Source organism: Vipera ursinii, assembly GCF_947247035.1.
Source record: "Vipera ursinii genome assembly, chromosome: 1".
NCBI lineage: Eukaryota > Metazoa > Chordata > Lepidosauria > Squamata > Viperidae > Vipera > Vipera ursinii.
Genome location: NC_139512.1, coordinates 169,417,896 through 169,442,332, shown reverse-complemented (window position 1 = coordinate 169,442,332; position 24,437 = coordinate 169,417,896). Strand labels below are relative to the sequence as shown.

At 38.0% G+C, this 24,437-nt stretch overlaps 1 protein-coding gene across 3 annotated transcripts in view; it reads right to left on the bottom strand.

The window, feature by feature from the left end:
• GLS (glutaminase) overlaps positions 1-23,399 on the bottom strand; it is an 83,102-nt gene extending 59,703 nt beyond the window's left edge. For all 3 annotated transcript variants that reach the window (XM_083350513.1, XM_083350514.1, XM_083350515.1), the window contains exons 1-5: positions 22,928-23,399; positions 4,582-4,678; positions 3,714-3,835; positions 3,258-3,387; positions 1,180-1,259 (exon numbers count right to left, since the gene is read on the bottom strand). In XM_083350513.1, the coding sequence (XP_083206639.1) occupies positions 1,180-1,259; positions 3,258-3,387; positions 3,714-3,835; positions 4,582-4,678; positions 22,928-23,283 (785 nt within the window). In that variant the 5' untranslated portion in view covers positions 23,284-23,399. The remainder of the gene's footprint in view (positions 1-1,179; positions 1,260-3,257; positions 3,388-3,713; positions 3,836-4,581; positions 4,679-22,927) is intronic.
• Between the last annotated feature and the right edge of the window lie 1,038 nt (positions 23,400-24,437).

Sequence of the window (24,437 nt, the reverse complement as noted above, 5' to 3'; positions counted from 1 at the left end):
AATAACACTTTACAAATTTTAGCTATATCCTATTTAATTCTGATGGCACTGAATTTTTTGATATCCATAGAGGAAATTGGCTTTTGTTTATATTTGCTAAGCATGCATGTTAATATTATATAGAGCAGCATACATCAACATTTAAAATAGATTGTGTAAATAAGATAAAATATAAGCAAATGACAGTTTGTATAATTAAAAACTATAGAAAAAATGAATTCTTTTCTCCCAATTGTACAAATTATCTGCTCAAACTAAAAAGAACATATTTAGCTTGTGCTATTTCATAATTGCATAATATATGCTGAATAGTTTCAGTTGCAGAATATTACAATTTATATAGATTCATGTTAATTCCTACTTTAATTTCTCCTTTAAACATTCTTATATATTTGATGCCCATTTCATTTTCAAGACCTGTTCTGATGAGCCAAGATAACATGGCTTAGAACCTGTGAATCAGGTCATATCTAGAAATATTAAAAGGACAAGATAAATTTTAATTTCTCATAACTCTCAGAAGCCTGCCATAACTCTTCATTAACGAGTACTTTCTAATACTATGCATCTTGTATTTTTTAGAATTACATTTTCCAAAGATTATTATTTGCAACAATCCATTTCTTATCCAAAACTGGATTTTACCTTGTGAAAGTGTAACTTTACACTTGCTAGCCCTGGAAAAGCAGGGCACGTCAAAAAAATCCGGCAGTATCTAGAATATCACTAAATCAAAAAGGGGACCAAGGAATCATGGCAATCCATATATATGGATGTGTGAAAAAACTGGAATGTTTTGTGTAACCAGGAATGGATTATAAAACGGTAATTTATATTAATATTGTAACATAGAATGAGTAATTAAATTAGGATTATTCAATGCACAAAAAGCATACAATCAAGTTATCAGCAGTGATGTTGTTTTGAGGAACAGATGTAAAACCATTGTTTCAAAAAAGGAACTCTCAACTTCTGAAGCATCATTCTATTTTCTACTAAAAATTAGAATGCCTTAAGCAGAACTAAAAATCCTATCTTTTCTCTAGTACCATAAGAAACATACATCATGAATTATGCAGAACTACCTTATATTTGTAATTTAACCCCTCAAAGGATGTCTCTGGTTCTGTTTCTACAACTGAAATTATTTCATCAGTTCAGATATTTAAGCTACAATACCTCTGCCCATCGACTGTGCAAACAGATACTGCCCATAAGTCAGGACTGAATTTAGCCAGTTGTGGGATATAGTCTGCAACCTACACAAAACAAGTCCAATATAAAATAATTAGATTATATGGCTACAAATAATGAATACATGAAATTCAGCTATTAAAAAAACTATTAAAATAATAAAAGGCACAAACACCTAACCTCTCCCCCAAACTATCCCAATTTTATAAAGCAAGATCTAACAAATGAACAAAAGCAAAAAAACAGGTTCGCTATAGTTCTTGTCCACTTTATATGAAAAATGGTAAACCTTATAGAAACTAATTTTAAGAATTCACTCAAGGTTACCTGCACTTTTTCTTTCATAAGTATAAAAGGTAAAGGTAAAGGTTCCCCCGCACATGCGTGCTAGTCGTTTCCAACTCTAGGGGCCGGTGCTCATCTCCGTTTCAAAGCCAAAGAGCCAGCGCTTGTCCGAGGACGTCTCCGTGGTCATGTGGCCAGCATGACTAGACACCAAAGGCGCACGGAATGCTGTTACCTTCCCACCATAGTGGTCCTATTTTTCTACTTGCATTTTTACGTGCTTTCGAACTGCTAGGTTGGCAGAAGCTGGGATGAGTAACAGGCGCTCACTCTGTTATGCGGCACTTGGGATTCGACCTGCCAAACTGCGGACCTTCTGATCAACAAGCTCAGCGTCCTAACCCACTGAGCCACCGCGTCCCTTCATAAGTATATAAATGAATAATTTGCAAATGGTCAAATCTCTGGTGTCTCTATTATCAGCCCAACTAGGTGTGCCACTCTAGGGCTAGTTTTACCCTACACATCACAGTAAGCCATAATGTTTTTTGATACTGGCACTGTCAATATTTGATCCCAACTAGTATGTTTTTTACAGCATGATTTATAGTTTAACTGTATGTGAATAGAACCAAAATGGCTTCCTAAAAGCATAGTACAAAATGTAGCTTGTTAATTCCAAACCACACTAAGCACGCATATCAGCTGCACAGGTATCATGCAGACAATCCAGGCAAAACAAGACTATAGTGACAAGCAGACGTTTGCATACTTTCTTTCCTAATCACTTTTGGAAATTGCTAGCTATCAGGTACTTTTGGATCATCAAGTTTTATATCATGGGTGAATTTCTTTCAATCCTTAGTAAAATAAATTTTAAATACAAGTTTAAGGACTTAATTTTTTTCCTGGAATAAACAGCAAAAGGGTGATTAAAACTTTGATTTTGAAATTTAAAAATGGACTAAGGGTCCAGATAAATTTGAAATAAGATTTTGAAATTAATTATAAAGAATCCTTTTCTTGAGATACTGCTTTTATTTTGAATTCTTTAAAAAAAATAGTAAGATAAGACTTTAAAACTTGGATAGCAGAGGTAACTGGAAGGGTTTAATTAAAGAATTAAAAACCCCTAATTAATTAATCAAAGAATTGATCAATGATCAAACTTGACTAATATAGAATGAAGCAAAATATTTTAACTATGGACATATTGAACAATATTTTTGAACAATGGACCCAAAAGTTAATCCTAAGAGTGTCTGCCTCTGTAAACAGATTGTATTTAAACATGCTGTGGACATATTATCTGACACAATTGCAATTGATTTGAAAGTATATTTTAAAATATAGGCTACAAGAATGACATAAAAAAGATGTTACACTAGCCATACAAAAGAAACCAGCTGATGTCCTAATAATTAAAAATGATATAAAAATTGCAAAGTGACCGGGATAACTTTCCTGTATTGCATTGACAAAAGAGATTTGTTAAAGTTTTGAGGAATCTTGTGAGAAAGGACAAAGGAAAAAAAAAAGAAATCAAGTTCTATGTCATTATTTTAATGGAGCACAGGGGTATTATTCCCCCTCCCCAAATCATTTTGTTGCCTTTTCCTTATGTCCACAGATCAATGAAAATCACATGAAGAATATTCTGTACCTTTCCACAAAGACTGATGGCATGATCTCAGGATGTTTTGAAGGGCACAAATAACTTTAAACTGCAGCTTACCCATCTGTAATTGCCACCAATTATTTTTTAATAAGACACTTACCTTCCCTCCGGAGTGTTTTTTAGCATTTTCATATAACTCATCAATATGAGAGGCAAAAGACATAAAATCAGGAATGACAAATTTTCGCCTAAAAGCCTGTGTTAGTAACACAATGTTGCTTTGGACACATCTGTGAAATATGAAAAATTATTATTACATGAGTGAAAATAACCATATCATAATACCATATACTGTCTCTCATTACAGAGATACTAAAAGTGCTTCTAAAATCTAAAGACTATATTTGTATCCCAAGATATAATTTACTGAAGGTAAGGTATCCACTACTGATATAATACATACTTTTGTTCTCCTCAATGCTCTTCCTCCTTCCCTGAAATCAGATGTGGAGGAATTGCATACTGAAAAATATTTGTGCTCATTTGTAATCATTTCCTACTGCCCTCCTTATTACATGCTAAAGACAAGCTGTAGCAAATCAATTAATGTACTTACTTTTTAAAGAGATCTTTATCTAGCATGACACCATCTGATGTTGTCTGAAGCGTCAATCTTAACATATCCATGCATTCTTTCAGTCTTGGATCAGATGTTCGTAAACCTGTAGATTTTAAAGCCTGTAAAATAAAATAAAAAAGCATCACAGATATTTCTTATTCAGAACACTAATTCACATAATATTCTTATTCCCATCTGGTCTTCTTTTCCATTAGACTGCAATAGAGAGTTCACAGACATTTGTTTTCAGTGAATTTGTTTTAAAATGCATATATTCACACTCCCTAAATTTGACGTGAGTAAAATGTAAATGTAAAATGTAAAACTTATGTGACGCTCAGTTTTAGTAACCTTCCCATTACTTGATCATTACCAAACCTATATGATATATACTGTTTTTTCAAAAATAAAAAATATGGCTAATGTCAACGCTGTGACAATTAAGAAATTGCAGCCATTTTACATTTTGCTTTACTTGTGCTTTTTCTGTTGCTTGGGTTCTCAGATGTAGAAGAGGGGGAGGGAGGAATGCTTGAGCTTTTTAAGTTAGCCCTAAACAATTGCAGCTGGGTAAGCTTCAAGGTCAATTCTAGATAAAGTTTGCGGGACAGCAAAGTGGGGAGGATTTTAGATTAATTGGTGAATGTGATTTATGATGGCCTTTCTGGAGTGGTAATTGCAACTTGTTACTCTGTATCAGAGGGAGGGAACTTTAGTCTTGGGTTCGACTATGTAAGTGCCGATACTTTGTTTCCTGAATAAAATGTTCTTGCCTTGAAGTTTTTTTAATTGGTTTCATCTATCGGAACCATGACATTTAATTTACTTAGTATATGATTTATTAGAAACATATTAAAAAACTTACTGTGATGAACTTATGAACTGGTATTTTTTCTTGTCCTTCTGCAATAGTATAGAAGAGCAAATCTTCCAAACTAGGCAACAGACCTTGTTTTGTTTTACTAAGAAGAAAACACAAATATGGGAAGAAACCAAGTATTAGCTGGTCACGCTCTTAAATCAATGCAATTCTTTGAAATATACTCCTATGAAAAGCTATTCTTAATTAAATCTTACAGTGAAACATAAGTTTCATATATACACACACAATGAAATATAAATCCTATAGTGAGTTTCACATACACACAGAATGTCATTTATTGTTATTTAAGCACTGTATTTGTTCTTCCATGGACATTATTTATTCTTGCTATCAAATTAGGACACAAGTAACTATATATGCGAATGCAACATTTTGCTATATCATAAATTTCCAATTAATACACGAGTTCAACCTTTCAATCAGTGCCTCCTTACCAGATAATTAAAAAATACAACTAAACATTATGCAAAGCTTTTTTTGATGTTAATATTTCTTAATTTAAATACATATATAAACTTTTTTGGGGAAAGTTTGTTAAATTTTTAGCTTAGTCTAGTTTTAGCCTTATGTTTTCTGAAGTTGGAAAATGTTTCTGAAGTCTGACTACTTTTCCAGTGTGTGTGTGTGTGTGTGTGTGTGTGTGTGTGTGTGTGTGAGTGACAGAGAGAGAGAGAGAGAGAGAGAGAGAAAGAGAGATTCATATGTATTTTCATATATATATGAAAAAATAATTCAAAAGGTAATTTGTAATTAAAATCAGAAAAATGTAAGATTAATTTACAAACTTTAAATTCCATGGAACATTTAATATAGATATAAATCATATACTTTAAGAAATGTGTAAGTTTAAAATCTCCAGTATTCAAACACTGAGGTTTAGTTTAACTTCTTAAAGTACTTTTTAACTAACTTTATAGATTATGTATCACTGACATCTGTTGCAGTTAAATCAACCACATTAGCCCAGTATTTAGCTATGGCACCCGAACAGGCTGATACAGAAAGCATGGCAAACATTCAATTTACTTTCAGAAAATACTTCAAATGGACTATTCTTGGATAAAGCTTATCAGTTTAAACTGCAGTATAAGCTTTTTCTCCCTCTATTTCATTGCTCAATAATGTTATGTAATATTTGTTTAGCCTAAGAGCAGCGTTTTAGCATCATTAAATACTTAGAAAAATACATATTCAGCATAAGTAAAAAGAACTAAGACAGAAAGTGGACATGGAGTTGTTACCATTATCTTTACTATATGGAAGTGAGTGTTTATTCACTGCAAAGTCTATACTGAAAAAATAAAGAGAAGCTCATTTGAAACCATAAGACATGGCAAGTTACTTTGGTACAACAAAGATAATATTGGCCTTCAAACATCCATTACAAGGCCATAAAGTGAATTTTAAGTTCTGAATCTCAGTTCTTAATTTACAGAATGAGGTTTGTGACCTAACATGTCATATTAAAACCAAGTTCCAAAATATCAAATTTGACTTGAAAGAAATAAAAAAGCTTACACCTTTTTTCCTAAAAGTTGAGAGCATTTGAAGTATGGCATTAGCTAGAAAAAGAAGTAACACTTTTGTGCCCTATGACAAAAGGTTGCATCAGAAGACTGATTAAACTAATACCGAGACAGCAAGATCTGTAAGTAAGCTGGCAGTGTTAGCCAAAAGCAAAGACTACAAAATTCAGGAACTTATATTGTCTTGTATTTTGAAAACAATATGCACACTGAATTGAAAAAAACCCAACGTTGGGAAAGGCAAAAGGAGAAAGAGAAGCAGAGGATGAGATGGTTAGATAGTGTCATTGACACAATGAACATGAGTTTGGACAAATTCCAAGAGACAGTGAAGGACAGAGGTCTGTCATGCTATGGTCCATAGGGCGAAGAAGAGTCAAACACGACTTAGCAATTGAACAAAATGCACATTGAGTGCTTTTACACAGTTGCACTGGCTTATAAATAATTGGGGATTCTAAGGAGACATCTGGCTACAATCTCAAAAGGCTACATAGGATAGCAACCTTATTAATGTTTTAATAAAATACATATCAAGTCAAATCTTTATTACAGTTATTCACCAGCATATACACTGCAATTAATGTAATTAAAGACAAATGTCTTTTCTCAATTTATATCCTTCTACCCTCCCATCTTCTCCAATTTTACTGATGACAACAGCTGTTACTCACTTCCTGTTTTCTATTGGACAAAGTAAGAAAATTAAAAACCAAATGTAACATTATAGGAAATAGAGAAAGAATGCTGCAGTGAATGCATATAAAATAACATATCTACACATATGTAATAGTTGAGTGATGATAATGAAACAGCCACAGTCAAGTTTTAGAAAAAATATGCAACATTCAGAATGTATGCAAGTTGGAGAAAAAAAATGATGTTAGGTGACATAAATGGATGGGTTGGAGGAGACAAAAGGATGAAATGAATAACAGCTCAACAGAGCCATTTGGTGACACCCTATTATTATTTGCATGGGGGTATAAAATATATTGCAACAGCCCAAGGGATGGTTGAGGATATTCCCATTGCCTTGTTAACATCTTTGCTTTTGAATTTTTAACCCAATTTAATTTTACCTGTAAGTTTTAATTCTGTTTTAAGTTATGCTTTTACACTGTTTTTATTGTGCTGTTGTAAACCACCTATAGTGAGGTGATGGGAGGTGTAGAAATGTAATAAAAAAGAAAGAAAGAAAGAAAGAAAGAAAGAAAGAAAGAAAGAAAGAAAGAAAGAAAGAAAGAAAGACTGTTTATGATGAAAAACTGAAAGAATTAGTGAATTACAGCAATAGGTTATATATATATAACCTATTGCTGTAATTCACTAATTACACACACACACACACACACACACACACACACACACACACACACACATGTTTTAGAAATTCAGCACACTTCACTATAGTCCCATAAAATTATGGCTATATTTTGTAACTTAAAAATATAACTATAACTATACACCAAGAATGTAAGAAAAGTATCTTTAAAGATGTATATTCTCTTCCCATTGTTTTTTGGCAAAGAATTAAGAAGGATTAATACTAATAATGTAAATGGAATTGTTTAACACCCTGATTCCCTTTTAGGATAATTTCTGAGAACTGAAACTATGCTTGTATCTCTGTTAAGATACAGAACCTTATATGCACATCATTTAATCCAAATTAAAAATCGTAGTTTCTTTTTTCTCCCTCTCAAAGAAATAAATTGTGCCTTTACTTTAGTGAGATGCGGTGGCTCAGTGGCTTAATAATACTGGAGAAGGGGTTTGAGTCTTAGCAACGGGTGACGGGTGAGCTCCCGTCACTTGCCTCAGCTTCTGCCAACCTAGGAGTTTGAAAGCGTGTTACATGTGAGTAGATAAATAGTACCACTTTGGTGGAGCTTCAAAAGGTAGTATGATTTCAACTGGTGCCAGACAGGTAGCCAAACAACTATTCTCTATTAACACTATAGTCTTCTGGCTAGTATAACATTGCCATTTGCTAAATAAATAATGCATTTACTAAATTTTCTGCAACAACTGTCACTCAGAGTCCTATTTTTTAAAACGCATATCTTAATCAGCTTTCCTTTTAAGAGTGGCAAAGCAGAATCATCAGACAAAGGCCCTAGCTGAGAAACAGAGAAAGGTTATGCCTCACAACAATCCTGCAGGATCAGTTGATCATTCTGAGCCAAACCGTTGGTACGGTAGTGAGATGCAGCAAGAAAGCTCACAAGCAGAACATGAAAACTGCGTACTTCCAATGATTCACCCTAGCAACTAATATTTAAAACATGCTGCCTCTGGTTTTGAAACCACCATACAGCCATTAAAAGTCCCTGCAGTTTTCTTGGCAAGGGTGTTGTTGTTTTTTTGAAGTGATTTGCTATTGCCTCTTTCCTAGAGCTGAAAGAAAGTGACTGGCCCAAAGATACCCAACTGGCTTTGTGTCCAATATGGGACTCGTTCTTTCTTGGCTGACTTACTGAGGTTTGGGGGAAAAAAGTGCAAGGAAAAAAAACAGAATAACAATAAAAGCAATGCAGCAAAGGACCAGAACAAACTCCACCACCTTACAGTTTTGTTACAATTAGCAGGTTTGTATTTCATCTTTAACCCAACAACTCTGGTAGGTCTCAACAGAGGCCATATAGGCCTCGTGGAAGATACTGTTCCAAAAACAGCTTAAGCTACTGAGAAAACATAACTGCTGGGTCCCATAAGAGGGCAATGCTCTATCGATGTCCCTCACACAGGCCAACCCTATCCAATCTTAGGGCATAGACTGATAAGATTCATTAAAGCTGCCAGTCTTTTTTTTCTGAGAAAAAATCCGAATCAACTTGTTACAGAAGTTATGTCATTTTAAGTTTCACACAGAATCTGAAAAAAAAAAGCAGACTGGTTTAATAATAATCTGCTGCCGGCGTCAACTTCCCTCCGCCCTGTGCGTTCCCACAGAGAGGGCCTCCTCAGGGTGCCACCGGTCAGAGAATGTTGGCTGGTGGCCCCCAGGGGGAGGGCCTTCTCTGTGGGCGGCTTTATGGAATCAGCTGCCGGTTGAGCTCCGGATGGCACCTGACCTTCGCTCCTTCCGACGCGGTCTGAAGACCTATCTATTTGAACAAGCCGGCCAGGCCTGATGGGGGATGTGTTGGGGATTTTTTATTACCATCTATTGTTTTAGCTCGGGCTCCTATTTAATTCTTTTTTAATTTTTGTATTCTGTATTTTTATATGTGCCCTGTTCACCGCCCTGAGTCCTTCGGGAGAAGGGCAGTATACAAATATAATAAATACTAAATACTAAATAATAGATAAGAGAGACACTGTTCTTATGTGCGATCTACAACAACCTTACCTACCACTTTCAAAGCACATGCAGCTCAGATATATTCCCAGATTAGTAACTATTGGCGATGTGCTGAGGGAAGCAGAGAATAGGTGAAAAAAATTAAAGAATCCTGAATCATATTCAATACGAGGGAACATATTCTTTCAAATATTGACACCAACTTTTTACTTGGATTAATTTAGCATTTTTTTAATAAAATTTCCCTTCCTAATGCCACCTAATAGTCAGGTAACCAAGTAGGGCTGCTGGTGGTGGAATCACATTTAAGCTTTAGAATAATTTGTACTGGAATATTTTTTAATCTATGTACAATTTCATGCAAAATATTTGCAGTAAACATGCTAAATAAACATCTGGCATCATAAACACCTGCTACATTACAAAATTTATTATACAACCTTCTAAGTCTAATGCAAATATCAATCCAGGCTAATTCTGAAACTTGCTATAGTGAAACCACAATCCAACAGATTATCTGGAAGAAATGGGACAGCTGTTGAAGCAATAAGTCCATTAAATCGAGAGATGGAAAAATAACAGGAAAAATATGTGGGATGAGGAAGAAGGAAGATAGTGGGTTTTCTTTTCTTTTTTTCATTCTTACTTGAGTCAAACGAAATGAATGGAAGGAATCAGACTTTTGCCTTTGGAAAATGACATGGAGGTAGCACAGCATGTGAACAAAGGAAACACTAGAAGACAATTCAGGGTCCCTTCTCTCAATCTGTCTTCAAGAGGAAGATGATCAGTAGCACGGGATTACATAGAAGAAAAAACACTAATCCACAGACAGAATCATGCATTGCAAATTTGATCCATTCTACATAAAATCCATTAAATTGGGCCCATGCACATGTAAGAGCCTGATAAAGCAAAATAGAAGTGTAAAGGATCTTTTCTAGAGAACTTGTGAATGAGATTTCCACAAACCTCAGCAAAGATTATTCACACTTACATGCTGCCACTGGGTTACATAATATAAACTTGCAAAAGATACAATGGAATGTAGGCACAGTTACATCTACATCCATATGGAAAAGGAAATTAGGGAACTGACAGACATTGAAAAGGTTCTACTATTAAATTCTATTGAGATCTGTCCATTTCCAAAAGTGCACTTATTCAAAAAAAATTAGTTAACAATATATGGATACAATTTTAAACTGGAAAAATTCAAAAATTCAATTTTTGAAAGTATCTGTGCATCTAAAACACAATTTTTTTACTAATGCTTTTAAAATGCAAATTAGATGCTCTCTGTGGAATCCTGTTTTTAATCGTTGGAAGTCAATCCAGTGAAACTGACTCCAATTTAAAATTAGAATATATTATTTTGAATTATTTTCTTAATACTGTATTTCAGCAAAAACCTCTTAGAAATATGTAATCAAAATGCATTTTTAAACATCAAATCTTAATGAATTTAAAAAGCTAGAAATATCTAATATAGAAATATTTTTGTAAACATATGATTCTTTCATTTGAATAACATTCGGAATGTAAATTAAGCATTGTGAATCAGGATTATGATAGTATTGCTTCTATTTCAATACACGAAAAATAAGTGAAACTAATGGGGCTGCTAGCTCCAAGATATTTAGAAGAAAACAGAGCCAAAGCAACAAGAATAAAGCAACATTATACCAATCCAGGGCAGGTACCACTTCACCATATACAGTATCACAGTGAAGGAACTACAACCCTATAATTTACAATACTTGCCTTTAGTAAGATTTAGATTTAGAACTACATATCGTTGTCAAATATAAGAAATCTGTAGAAAAGAAACCTTATAAGAAAGTTACACACTTCAAAATATTCTATGCATGTGGCGGTAATAAAATGCATCAATGTAACATTCAAAGAGCTATCCAGCAGCATTCTTCCAGGATTAGAACTAGGTTGCATGCTATGCAATTAAAGCTACATAAAAAGATTATTTTTAAAGCAAGTGTTATATTCCCTAGCCCAGGGGTCAGCAACCTGAAACAGTAAAAGAGCCACTCGGAACCGGTTCCCTCACAAAAGGAAAAACTGGGAGCCGCAAAAAATGTGTGCACATGCGCAAAACAGGGTTTGACTGAAGAGTGGAGCCAAGGCGAGATATGCACCTACCCTGCATATTTGAATTGATTGGTTGAACTTTTTTACTCCCACTTTTTTTGGGAGGACTGCACATGGCAGAGGACAGGGAGCCGCAGGAGACGGCTGAAAGAGCCGCATGCGGCTCCGGAGCCACGGGTGGCAGACCTGTGCCCTAGAGAATAACCCCTACACAGAGAGTATACTAAATTCAACTCCATGAAAAATATAAACAGAAAAAAATACCATAAAATGAGAGGGCAGCAAGATAGATTTAAAGATAAAGATATTTTAATAGGCTCTCAAGTTGATAAGGAAACAAAGTTAAGCTGAAGTATAACCTAGTTTGATGTATAACAATAAACTATTCCACCCTGAGATATTAGAACATCAATGTTCACGTTATTTGGGCATCATCAATTACTTTCCAAAACACTTTAGGGGCAAGATGTCAGGCCTTTACATATCTATATTTATTGATATAGTATATGCATACTATATTTATTAACTGATCTTAAGAATTCTCAATGTATACAGATGTATAGATAATTAAACCTAACTGAGAGTCAATATTGAACCTCAGGGTAGAGTAGTAAAGAAACTAACTAATGGTGTGGCCAAATTCTTATGCAATTTAATCCTTGAGAATTTAATCCCAGAGAATTGATGAGTGCCATTAACTGACTGAAGAACGAATCTTTAAAAATAGGAAACAGCAAACTACTCATCAGTCAGCCAGTCTGTCATCTAAGCAGTATTTGGAAAGATTCTAGAGCAGATCCTAATCAATTAGATAATAATAAAAGGAGTCATCATGAAGAACGAATCTTGTCTAAATCGTATTTCAATGTTTGATTAGTTAATTTCCTTAACAAATGTGGGAATAATGTACTACAGCAGACATGTCAAACACAAGGCCCGGGGGCCGGATCCGGCCCGCGAAGTAGTTTCATGTGGCCCGCAAAGCCATCCTGGAAACAGTGAGGGAACGGCCCCCACTGCCTTGGCCCTGGCCCAGAGACCCTCCTTCTGCCAGAGACCCTCAGATCTGCCCCACTCCTGCCCAGGCCCCCATAGGCACCCTTGTTGCGAACGATGTAGAACTGGCCACACCCACCCAGTAAGCCATATGCACTCTAGCCACGCCCACCCTGGCCATACCCACCCGGCCCCTTGAGGGCAACCGCAATGCTGATGCGGCCCTCAGTGAAATTGAGTTTGACACCCCTGTACAGAAATAATATATCTTGACTTCAGCAAAAATGCCATTTAGGTTTAATAGCATGACAATTCTAGCTGGCTCAAATTATACTCAAAAAATGCTCATCAGTCGTTTTTTCTTTGCATTGGGGAACATATCAACACACTTTAATATTTTCTTACTGTCACAAATGAACAGATGGAGAATGCTTATTAAATTTGCCATGTACCACAAAATTAGATTGGAAACTGAATGTATTAGAGGGGAGAAACAATATTCAAAATAATCTTGACAAGTTAGATAAACCTGCTAAAAATAACTGAATTAAATTTAATGAATATGAATCCCATTTTTTTTCATTTAGTAAAAAAAAGCATAGGTAGAGGATGGGAAATATGGGATAGTCACAGTACTTGTAAAAAAATACTCAGATTAATATTTTTATGTAAACGGAATATAACATGGCAGTTGTATTCATGGGGACAACAGGCAATAACAACAATATAACATGGGCACAACACTTTAAGGATTAGGGGCTAGAAACGAAGTCCTATGAAGACAGATTAAAGGAGCTGGGAATATTTAGCTTCGGCAAAAGGCAACTGGGTGTAGGAGGATGAGAACTGTCATATAGAAGGTCAAAACCAACAGGATTCTCTCTTGTTGCACAGCATAGAAAAAAGGATGCTACATACAAGAAGCCAGATTGCAACCATTATGGGGGGGGGGACCCTAACCAGAGGATTTTGGCAATGGAACTAACTACCCAGAGAAACAGGGGACTTCCAGCTTTCATGGCAATCTAGTTAGTTATTTTCTTTATCCCACTCTGATCCTGTGGCTGGAGTTACTCGTATAAATAGCTGAATAGTAAATTGTTTATGCTCAAACACTTTCAGGTTGCTTTAAATAACTTTTGATATAATATTTTAGCAATGTGTCTCTTAAAATGAAGAGAATGGCTCTCTCTAAATCACCTCAAGGCAAGAGATTCCCTCCAGATAAAATGGAGAGGGGAAAAAACTGGATAATTCCACACGAACAAGAAGAGCTAAAGACTCCTTCTGCAACTGCTCCAGCATCCAATGGATTGGATAAAACTGTATTAACTCCAATGTATTACTTTCCGAGTAACAACAATTAACTAACATTGAATTAATATTGAAACTACAAGTCTTATTTCTAAAGAACAGTAAATTTGAAATTTTAAAAACTGGCATATCTGGAATCCATGATAAGCTCCAGGCCTTACATTTGATAAAGATCTGAAAACACTTAAGAGACTCCTTGTTATTTTTCATGAAACCAGAATTAAGATCTTAGAAGATAAATTTATTTTACTCTACAATCTGAGCTACTTAAAATACATGAGCAACTGATCAGAAATAATTTAAAAATTAGCTTACTTTCAGATTGCTGAGTGGCAGAAGGTTTTGTTACAACTATAAGGAATAATGCATTCAGGAAGTCTTCTTATTGCAAGTTTATTTATTTATTTATTCTATTAAACTTACATACCGCCCTTCTCCCGTAGGACTCAGGGCAGTTCACAAGGTTTTTTAAAACAATGCAACAAGTTACAAAAATTAAAAACAATTAAAATAATTACACTAACCTTGAAATATAACCCAATTACAATTAAAAATACAATTAAAACCCCAGTTAATACTCTCAGTCTAGGCCAGAAAGCTCGAAGAGCCAGGTCTTCAGGTCCCGGTGGAATGAGCGAAGGTCAGGGGCAGTCCTAAGCTCTGCAGGCAGCTGGTTCCAAAGGGCCGGCGCACCCACAGAGAAGGCCCTCCCCCTGGGTATTGTCCGCCGGCAATCTTTTACCGGCAGTACCCTGAGGAGACCCTCCCTGTGGGAGCGCACAGGACGAAGGGAGCTTGATGCCGGCAGCAGGTGTTCCCTCAGATATCCCAGACCCTTGCCATTTAGGGCTTTATAGGTCATCACCAGCACCTTGAATCTCACCCGGAGGGCAACCGGAAGCCAATGCAGCTCGCGGAATAGAGGTGTTACATGGGAGTATCGGGAAACCCCCATCACAACCCGTGCGGCTGCATTCTTGATTTTAAACTTGAGATAATGGCTACTTGCAGATTAAAATCAAGAGGCAGTTCTTCCCAAGGATGTTTCTGTGTGGGTGGGTGTGTTAAATTATTGAAGTTCAGTATCATAGACCATTTTTACAACTTTTAGGAAAGCTATCAAGTTGAAAATACTACAGATTCAAAATAATGATTTTTCGGGATCTTAACTTTTTCCTCTAATAATGAATCCTAGTATAGGGGCATTTCTATTTTATCTAATTCTTCCCAGGCTTGGAAGGGGAAAAGTAGAGGGCAGTCACCCAAGCCTAACTGGACATTCAAAACAGTTATACTTGTATTTTGACCTTAGCACAATTGGGTTGAGTAGTTCCCTTTTTGGACATTTAGCTTATTTCAGTTTAGATCTATATTCACTCTTCATAGAGCAGGGGTATCAAACTCACAATGTCACATGATGTGTCGCGATGTATCACGACTTTTCCCTCATTGCCGGCAATGGGGTAGGTGCAGTTTCGGCGTGACGCATCCGGCCCGTAGGCCAGCAGTTTAACACCCCTGCTTTAGAGGTTTTCTCTTTGTGCATTTCCTATTTAGTAAGCTTATTATGGTGCCAGACATCTCTAACCCTGGGAAACTATCCTTGAAAAAATATTTTGCCTGCAAGGAGGCACAGTACTTGTAATAAGATAGTATGTAAATTGACTCAAGATTTTTAAAAAGAGACAAATGTGCAAAAAGTTGTAAAAATTGCAGCCTGGTATCATGTTGTAAGAAACCTGTTGTACTCAAATAAACAGCTTTTTGTGTGACCGAAGAACTGAATTGCTGAAAACTACATTAGAGATACTCAGTATTATATTTAACAGCAATGTTAAAAAGCTGGTACAAATTTCCAGTTGAATACTACAGAATTTTCATAAACTTTCTAGGACTTGTTACAGGTCAACAATCAATCATTTTCTTTTCATATTTCCTTTATCATTTTATGAGGCTTATACTACAGCCATTCAAGAAATATGGGCATCTTTTGTTCACTGGATTTCAAATTTTTATCTTCACTCAGTAGATTTATCTCTTAATCTATCAACTTATATTGGGACCTGCCAATTATACCCCTTGCCTCCCTGATTTTCTTCTATTAGTGACTCTAAAGTTATTAAGGGTGAGTGACACATGCAGTGGATATAAATTATTATTTGGTATTAGGGTTATTTTGGATATTTTTCATGCCATTACCAAAACTTATTTATGTTATACAGCAACATGATTTATACCGATTATACTATTAACTGGGGAAACAACTCTCTTTAGCTCACAGTATATTTTTAAACAACTGCAAGAGATTGGCATTTATGTTTTTTTTAGAAATTGTATAAATTAATTGGATTTATACTTTCTCAAAAATACCTTAATAGTTTGAACAAAAAATGCTTAAATTTATAGAAGCAATTTCAATAGATATAAGTCAATGTTTAAAGCTTCCATTAAGACTCTGGGGAAAGTATAAAATTATCAAAATGAGTATTACATTCAGATTGTTTTAGGAAGCATTACCTATTAGATACCGAGATTAGTTTAGACAGATACAGTAGTGCTTAAAAAATTGTGAGCCCTTTTGAATTTTCAATATTTCTGCATAAATGTAATCTAAAACGTTATCTCTTTTCTGTACAACCTCTGAGACTAGATAAAGAGAACCCTATTCAACGAACGAGTCAAAAACATTATACTTGTTCATTTATTCATTGAGGGAAATGATCTAAAGTTACATCTAAAGGTTACAAAAGTAATCTTTGCTGGTGTGCTCCGGCTCCCCTTGGGCAGCAATAATTGCAACTAAATCTTCTGATAATGGTTGATCAGGCCCTGCACATAAACTTGGGAAGAAATTAAGCCTGTTTCTCCTTAATAAACAGCTTTAACTCAGGGATGTTGGTTGGGCTTCTTCACATGAACTGCCTACTTCAGGTACTAATATATTTTAATAGGATAAAAGTTAGAGGTTTGACTTGGCCAATCCAAAACATTAACTTTCTTCTTAACCGCTGATCACTCTTTGGTTGAAAGACTTGTGTATTTTGTTGTTGTCATTGTGCTACATGATCCATATGTTCACAAAGAAATACCCTAACATTTTCTTGTAGAATTTGCTGGGACAGTTTAGAATTCATAGTTCCACTGAGGATGGCAAAGCCATCCTGGGACGGAGGCAGCAAAGTAGGCCCAAACCATGATACCACTGTACCACCGCCATGTTGCACAGATGGCATCAAGTTCTTATGCTGGAGTGCAGTGTTTGTGTTTTGTTTTCGTTCAAGCCAAAAAAAAATATCCATGAAATTTGTCCCTAGTAGGTGGTGGAGTTTACTCTCATTTTATATTCTAGTGGCTAACCCTATCAGTGTTGGTGGGAGTGGTCTTGAAGGTTCTTTGGTTAGGCTCTTTGCTGTTAGCTTGTTTGATAATTTCTTGATTGGGGTATTGTTTGCTTCTTGACTGTTGATCTAGCGATAATCTTGATGTTAATCTCTGGTCATCTGGGTGTTGACTGTTGGGTAATGAAATGTCTGCAAAAAAATAACGAAGCTCAAAGAGCATTAAGGACCCCTCACTTCAATGCTGAGCTACAAATATTCTCCTCTACTGGTATGCTAATATCCTTGGACAATATGAGATTGCCTTATGATTAGAGTGGCAAAGCACTTTTGAAATTTTAGATCTAAGGTTATCAAACAAGTACCTTCATTTCCAGCCTTGAAAACTATCAAACTCATCTGGTCATTAATTGCTTACTGGGTACATTTTGATCCCAAATACCATGAGAAACTAACATTGTGGAATAACCCAAATCTGAAAATAGGAGGGAAAATTTTTATTGGAATGCTTGGGCCAAATAATATACATCAGTACTCTCAATCAATTGATTACTAATGAGTTGTATTTTGCATATAACTTCTTTACAAGATTTGCTGAGCAATATATATAACTGAAATGTATTAAACAGAACGCAGCTGCTAGGTACTAACAATTTTAAAATGTTCAAGAGATGCAAGACATGATCAGAAACTAACAATCTAATTTTATAAGGAATTAAAAAGTAAAAGTAATGATTGTATCAGTTTTACATCTGAATTATGGAATAAAGAATTAGAATATCCAACTTTGGAGGATAAATAGGTCCAGGAGAAAAGAAACTGCATGATTTAAAAAGAACTCAATTTATCAGAAAATATTTTTATTAAGCCCTTCAAAAATGTTTTTAAAAATTTGGACATTATATGTGGTGTCTGTTGTATGAAATTTGAAAGCTCTTTAAGTCATATAACTTGGTCTATAATTTGAAACTTTGGTTTCAAATTATTACATATATCAGCATAATTTTGGAAAGAAAGATTATAGTTAAGCACCTTAATGCAATGCTGAACTTTATTGTTTCACAAAGAGGTTTGGCTTATCCAGTCTGGAGCATGGGCAAAAAGGATAAATTAACATAAATGAAATCTGTCCTCCTGATTTTAAGGAATGGATTCTGGATAAGAGCTTATTATCTTTACATGGGGCTGCCCTTGAAGAGCACCCGGAGGCTTCAACTGGTGCAAAATGCGGCCGCGCGGGTGCTCATGGGAGTAGCTCGGTACTCCAATGTTACAGCATTCCTGCACGAGCTGCATTGGCTTCCGGTTGCCCTCCGGGTGCAATTCAAGGTGCTGGTAATAACCTTTAAAGCCCTGCATGGCTTAGGCCTGGGGTACTTGCAAGACCACCTGCTGTCATTGTCAACATCCCATCGCCCGGTTTGCTCCCACAGAGTCAGCCTCCTCAGGGTGCCGTCGGCCAGGCAATGCCGGCTGGCGACCCCCAGGGGGAGAGCCTTCTCTGTGGGTGCGCCGACCCTCTGGAACGAATTACCCCCGGAGCTGCGGATGACCCCTGACCTTCAGTCCTTCCGCCATGACCTGAAGACTTGGTTGTTCCAACAAGTGGGTCTGGACTGACTACGGTTTTTAATCGGGTTTTTAAAATTGTCACGTAATTACTGTATTTATTGTTTAATTCTTTTTTAAAACTTTTCATCCTATGTTTTTTAATTTTTATTGTTGTGAGCCGCCCTGAGTCCTCAGGGAGAAGGGCGGCATATAAGTTTAAATAAATATAAAATCTGCTTTTGAAGTGTCACTGGATTCTAAAAATAAGATGAAGCAAAATGTTTCAATATGGTCCAGATTTTATCAGCTTAGTGTCTGAATTAATTTTATTAATATATATAGATATTTTTTCTTTTTTTCTGTGATCTTTCTTTATTATTTTGCCTAGGGTTTTGGGGTTCTAGTGAGTTTTAACCCTGCCTTAGGCACAAAGCCTACTAGGTAACCTTGAGCCACTCACTCTCTCTCAGCCCTAGGAATGAAACAATAGCAAATTACTTCCAAATCATCTTGCCAAGAAAAGTGCTGGAGTAATCCAGGCAATTGCTAGGTGTCAACACCTATTTTGCATATGGCATATCATACATAGAAAGTGAAGAGGAACTAAAGAGCCTCTTGTTGCAAGTGAAGGAGAGTGCAAAAGTTGGGTTGAAACTAAACATTAAGAAAACCAAGATCATGGCATCCGGCCCTCTCAATTCCTGGCAAATAGATGGGGAAGAAATGGAGGTAGTGACAGATTTTATTTTCCTGGGCTCCAAGATCACCGCAGACGGGGACTGCAGCCAAGAAATTAAAAGACGCTTGCTCCTGGGGAGGAAAGCCATGGCAAATCTAGACAGCACACTAAAAAGCAGAGACATCACACTGCCAACAAAAGTGCTTATAGTCAAGGCAATGGTCTTCCCAGTTGCAATGTATGGCAGTGAAAGTTGGACCATAAGAAAGGCTGAGCGCCAAAGAATTGAAGCCTTTGAACTATGGTGCTAGAGAAGACTCCGGCGAGTCCCTTGGACTGCAGTCCTAGAGGAAATCAACCCTGACTGCTCTTTAGAAGGCCAGATCCTGAAGATGAAACTCAAATACTTTGGCCACCTAATGAGAAGGAAGGACTCACTGGAGAAGAGCCGAATGCTGGGAAAGGTTGAGGGCAAGAGAAGAAGGGGAGGACAGAGAATGAGGTGGATGGATGGAGTCACTGAAGCAGTAGGCGTGAGCCTAAATGGACTCCAGAAGATGGTAGAGGACAGGAAAGCCTGGAGGAACGTTGTCCATGGGGTCCCAATGGGTCGGACACGACTTCTCAACTAACAACAACAAATATCATACATGGACCAGTAATATATATTAACATTTCATCTAGATTAGTAAAACAGGTCAACACTGATTTGAAGGCACATAAGGGTGAGCTTCACTCTAAATGGCAGATAACTGAACAAAGTCACAATCCATAATATAAGTGGCAAACTGAAGCCTCTGAAATATTATTAACAGGTATACATATGTACATATATATGTGTATACACACACACACACACACACACACACATTCTCTATTAAAGTAAAATAATAAAAACAGAGATGTGATGCTCTCTTTTATTTTATGTGTTCAGAGAAGGATAGACAGGCCTTTTACCATATATACTTGCAAATCAGCTAAGAATGTTAGGTGCCACAGTACATACAATAAATGGATTGAGTTTATTCCTATGGGCTTATCTGCAAAAACGTAAATACTATAATGTTTTTTAAAAAAAATATCCGTATATACTCATGGATAAGCCCATCTGTGGACTTTGACCAAAATACCATGAAAAATGAATAATTCATGAATTACCCACAGATAAACCAACTATGAAAATTAAAGCACAAAATTTTTTAAGGATAGGTTTATCCCCAAGTATATATGGTAACTTGGATTCCCATACCAAGCACACAATTGGACTCAATAGCCTAAATGGCCTCTTCCAACTCTGTAATTCTAAGTTTCCCTGCCAGGATTTTATATCCAATTACCAAATCAAATCAAAGACCATAATTCCTTAAGCAGGCAAGCCATTTTCTATCATTAATTTCACTGAAGAAACAGACTATAGCTTCCTCCCCACCACCCTCAGATATAACATTGTTCATTGGTTGGCCTGAAAACCATTTTAAAGATGAATCGTAGAAATACCTATAGACAGCTGCAATCATAATTCAGTAGTTTACTAAAAGCAATTCTGCTTTTAAATTTAAAACTGTACTACCTAGCAAATTCTGATTAATACACAAGTACTTATGTTATCAATTGTCAGTGGTTTTATTTGAAGGGATGAATAATTAAAATGCACATTCCTCTGTTCAGAAACATTGACTGAAATAAAATGCTTTCCTGGGAAGAAAAATAGAAAATCTGAGCACTTTTAACATGACTCTATTCACCTAAGTCTATTCCACTACTTATCTCTTTTGTAAATGAGATGGTTAATAAATGAGTAATTCAACTAAAAATGTTTCTGAAGCTACATTCAATATTTCAGATACAATTGTGCTCTAGATTTTAATTCTTAGATATAAATGCTGGGCAGGAAAATTCTAAAAAAAAACCTCAACGACACAGTATTTTAGGTGAAAGTTTCCTGAATTGCTTTTTACACATTGCACGGTGGAAATGGTTTTCCCCTTCCCAGATCTCATTTCATAAATATGTATCAAAAAAAAAAAGGAGATTGTACATCATTTAATAAAGTGAGGAATTTCTATCTCTACTTCTAGTGAAATAAGGGCAACGGAAAACAATAAGAACGCCTCGTACAGGCCCATTTTGTGGATCAGCTTACGACCCTTAGCTGAAAAACGTAAAATCCCACATAAAAGTCACATTTCGAATATAAATTCTTACATAAGCAGTAGCATTTAATTCTTCCTTAAGTAGTAGCACTGAATTTTAAAAACGAAAACTAGCAAGACTAAAAGCATGGTTGCCAGTTTCCCAAACTCCCAATTTCATCGCCCGCTAACTTCAAGAGATAAATTAATTTGAATTATTATTATTAATTATTATTATTATTATTAATAATAATAATAATAATAATTTTATAGAGCCTTGGTGGAGCAGTGGGCTAATGCCTCCTTAAGTAACACCAGCTGCCTGCAATTAGTGCAGGTTCGCATCCCACCAGGCTCAAGGTTGACTCAGCCGTCCATCCTTCCCAGGTAGGTAAAATGAGGACCCAGATTGTTGGGGGCAATTAAGCTGACTTTGTAATAATGCTGCTGGGGGGGGCGGTGAAAGCCCTAATAAGCAGGCAGATAAATAGAATGAAGGCTACTGCTAAGCTTGTAAGCCGCCCTGAGTCTTTGGAGAAGGGCGGGATATAAATGGAATTAAAATAAAAATAAAATAAAAATAAATATTCGTATACCGCCCTTCTCCAGAAGGACTCAGGGCGGTGAACAGGGCAATACATGTTAAAAGACAAAATACAAAAATTAAAAGAGATTAAACAAAATGCCCACAACTCTTACAATAGGTTAAAACACATTAAAAGTAATAAAAACCCAACCCCAGCGAGAAGCGAAACCCACCCAAATCGAGGCCCAGAGGGTCTCTTTCCAATGGTCATTTTTCTGCCATGAGGCCCAAAACACTCCCCTCCCCCCCGCACCTCCCCCTAACACAGGGGTAGGCAACCTCGGCTCTTTTATGACTCATGGACTTCAACTCCCAGAATTCCCGAGTCAGCTATGCTGACTCGGGAATTCTGGGAGTTGAAGTCCATGAGTCATAAAAGAGCCGAGGTTGCCTACCCCTGCCCTAACAAGTTACTTTGAATAGAGAGTTGAAAGCGACTTTAATCTCCAGGAAAATAAACGCATTGAAAGAAAGGGGGGGGGAAATGGCCAAGAAACTCCCCCCCCTCCCACCGCTCCTCTTGGCCAGGGACGGTTGCCGTGGCAACCTCCCAGTCCCATCTTCGGCTCTGCCTCCCTCGAAATCCCCTCGCACGTGCGGGGTAACCCTGTCCCGTCCTGACATTGACCGAGCAGCATCCTGTCACATGTCTGGCGAGGGAAGGAAGAAGCCAGCGCCAGCAGGCACGCGCCCGCTACCAGCCGGCAGCCGGAGCATCTTTCCTGCCGTCAGCGAAGGCTGGCGCTGGCTGGCGCCAACCACCCGGGCCCGCCCCCTCGCTGCCGCCACTCACTTTTCCCCCGAGCCGTCTGCTTCCTTGCCGGCCACCGCGTTGTGGCTATTCTGGCCGGCGGCCGAAACGGGCACCTCGGCGGACGTCGTGGCCGCCGGCTTCTGGGCCGGAGGGCCCTTGCCGGGCTGCTCCAGGATGCCTTCGGAGCTGGTGCACAAGGAGCGGGAGGAGGCGGCGGCGGCGGCGGCGGCGGGCGTGAGCCGCGGAGGCAAGCGGCCACCGGCCACGCCGGTCCAAGCGGGACGGAGCCACCTCAGCGCCGAGCGACGGCAACAGCTGAGCCGGCCGCCGCCGCCGCCGCCCTGGCTGAGCCCCAGCAGATCCCTCAGCAGCGCAGGGCTGCGGAGCCGCATCATGATAGCCTTTCGCTTTCTCCGCCTTTCCCTGGAGCGGAGTCCGGCCGCTCGGCGAGGAAGAAGGGAAATGGCTCGGCCGCCGCCAGCCGACCGCGCTTTGCTCTCACGCCCCGCGGACTCCGCCTCAGAGCCCACCCCCATTGGGCGGCGGCTCCTGGAATCGTCGGGCGCTTTCCGAGGCGATTGGCTAGTCGGCACGTCCGTTTAAGAGAAGCGGTTTTTTTTCCCCTCCCCTCCCCTCCCCTCCCCCCGCCCATCCCAGAGACTGGAAGATGTGGCGCACTTGGAGTTGGGCCTGCTGAGCTAGCGGGAGGGGAGGGGGGAGCCGAGGGACTCGTCCAGCGAATTGGGGGGGCGGGGCTGCTCTTCGCTCCTGCTCAGCCCTGCGGCGGGGATATATAGTGCAGGGAATCGTTGTTTTAATATCGTACTCTGAAGAGGTGGCGGTGAATACCTGGTCAAGTTACGTGCAGTCTAAAACCAGGAATACTACTACGTCCACGAGAAGGTGTACAAGTGCCGGAGAAGCGTCTGGGATGAGAAGCCAAACGGCTTCAAAGAAAAAACGGAAGTCCGGTTGCCTCTTGAAAAAGCACCTTTGGGATGTACAAAATAAGTCTCTGGGATAGGAGAAAGCGGGGGAAAGTGATGATAACTTTATTGTCACTTTGAATGTACACCAGTCGGCAAACATCAAAATGAAATTTCGTTGCATACAGCTCTCAAAGGGTCACCACCTCCGATATATACTCCTTGTTTGGGGCCCGCTCAAATTTCACATTGTCCATTTTAGTCTCTAGGGCAGGGGTCTTCAAACTTGGCCCTTTTATGATTTGTGGACTTCAACTCCCAGAATTCCTCAGCCAGCTTTGCTGGCTGAGGAATTCTGGGAGTTGAAGTCCACAGGTCATAAAAGGGCCAAGTTTGAAGATCCCTGCTCTAGGGAGTGAACGATGGCAAACAGGACAGATGGAAATGGGGCTTCATGTGGATTAGTCCTCAAGTTAGCTTGTATTCTGACAACCTCGCCTTCTTTCCTTTTTCTGATCCTGACTCTTCCACCCTTTCCTTAAAGAGGCCTTGCTTCCTTTCGCCCCTGGAGCACGCTGCTGCCACCGCCACCAACTCCTCCAAAAGCGTCTCTCTCTTCCTTT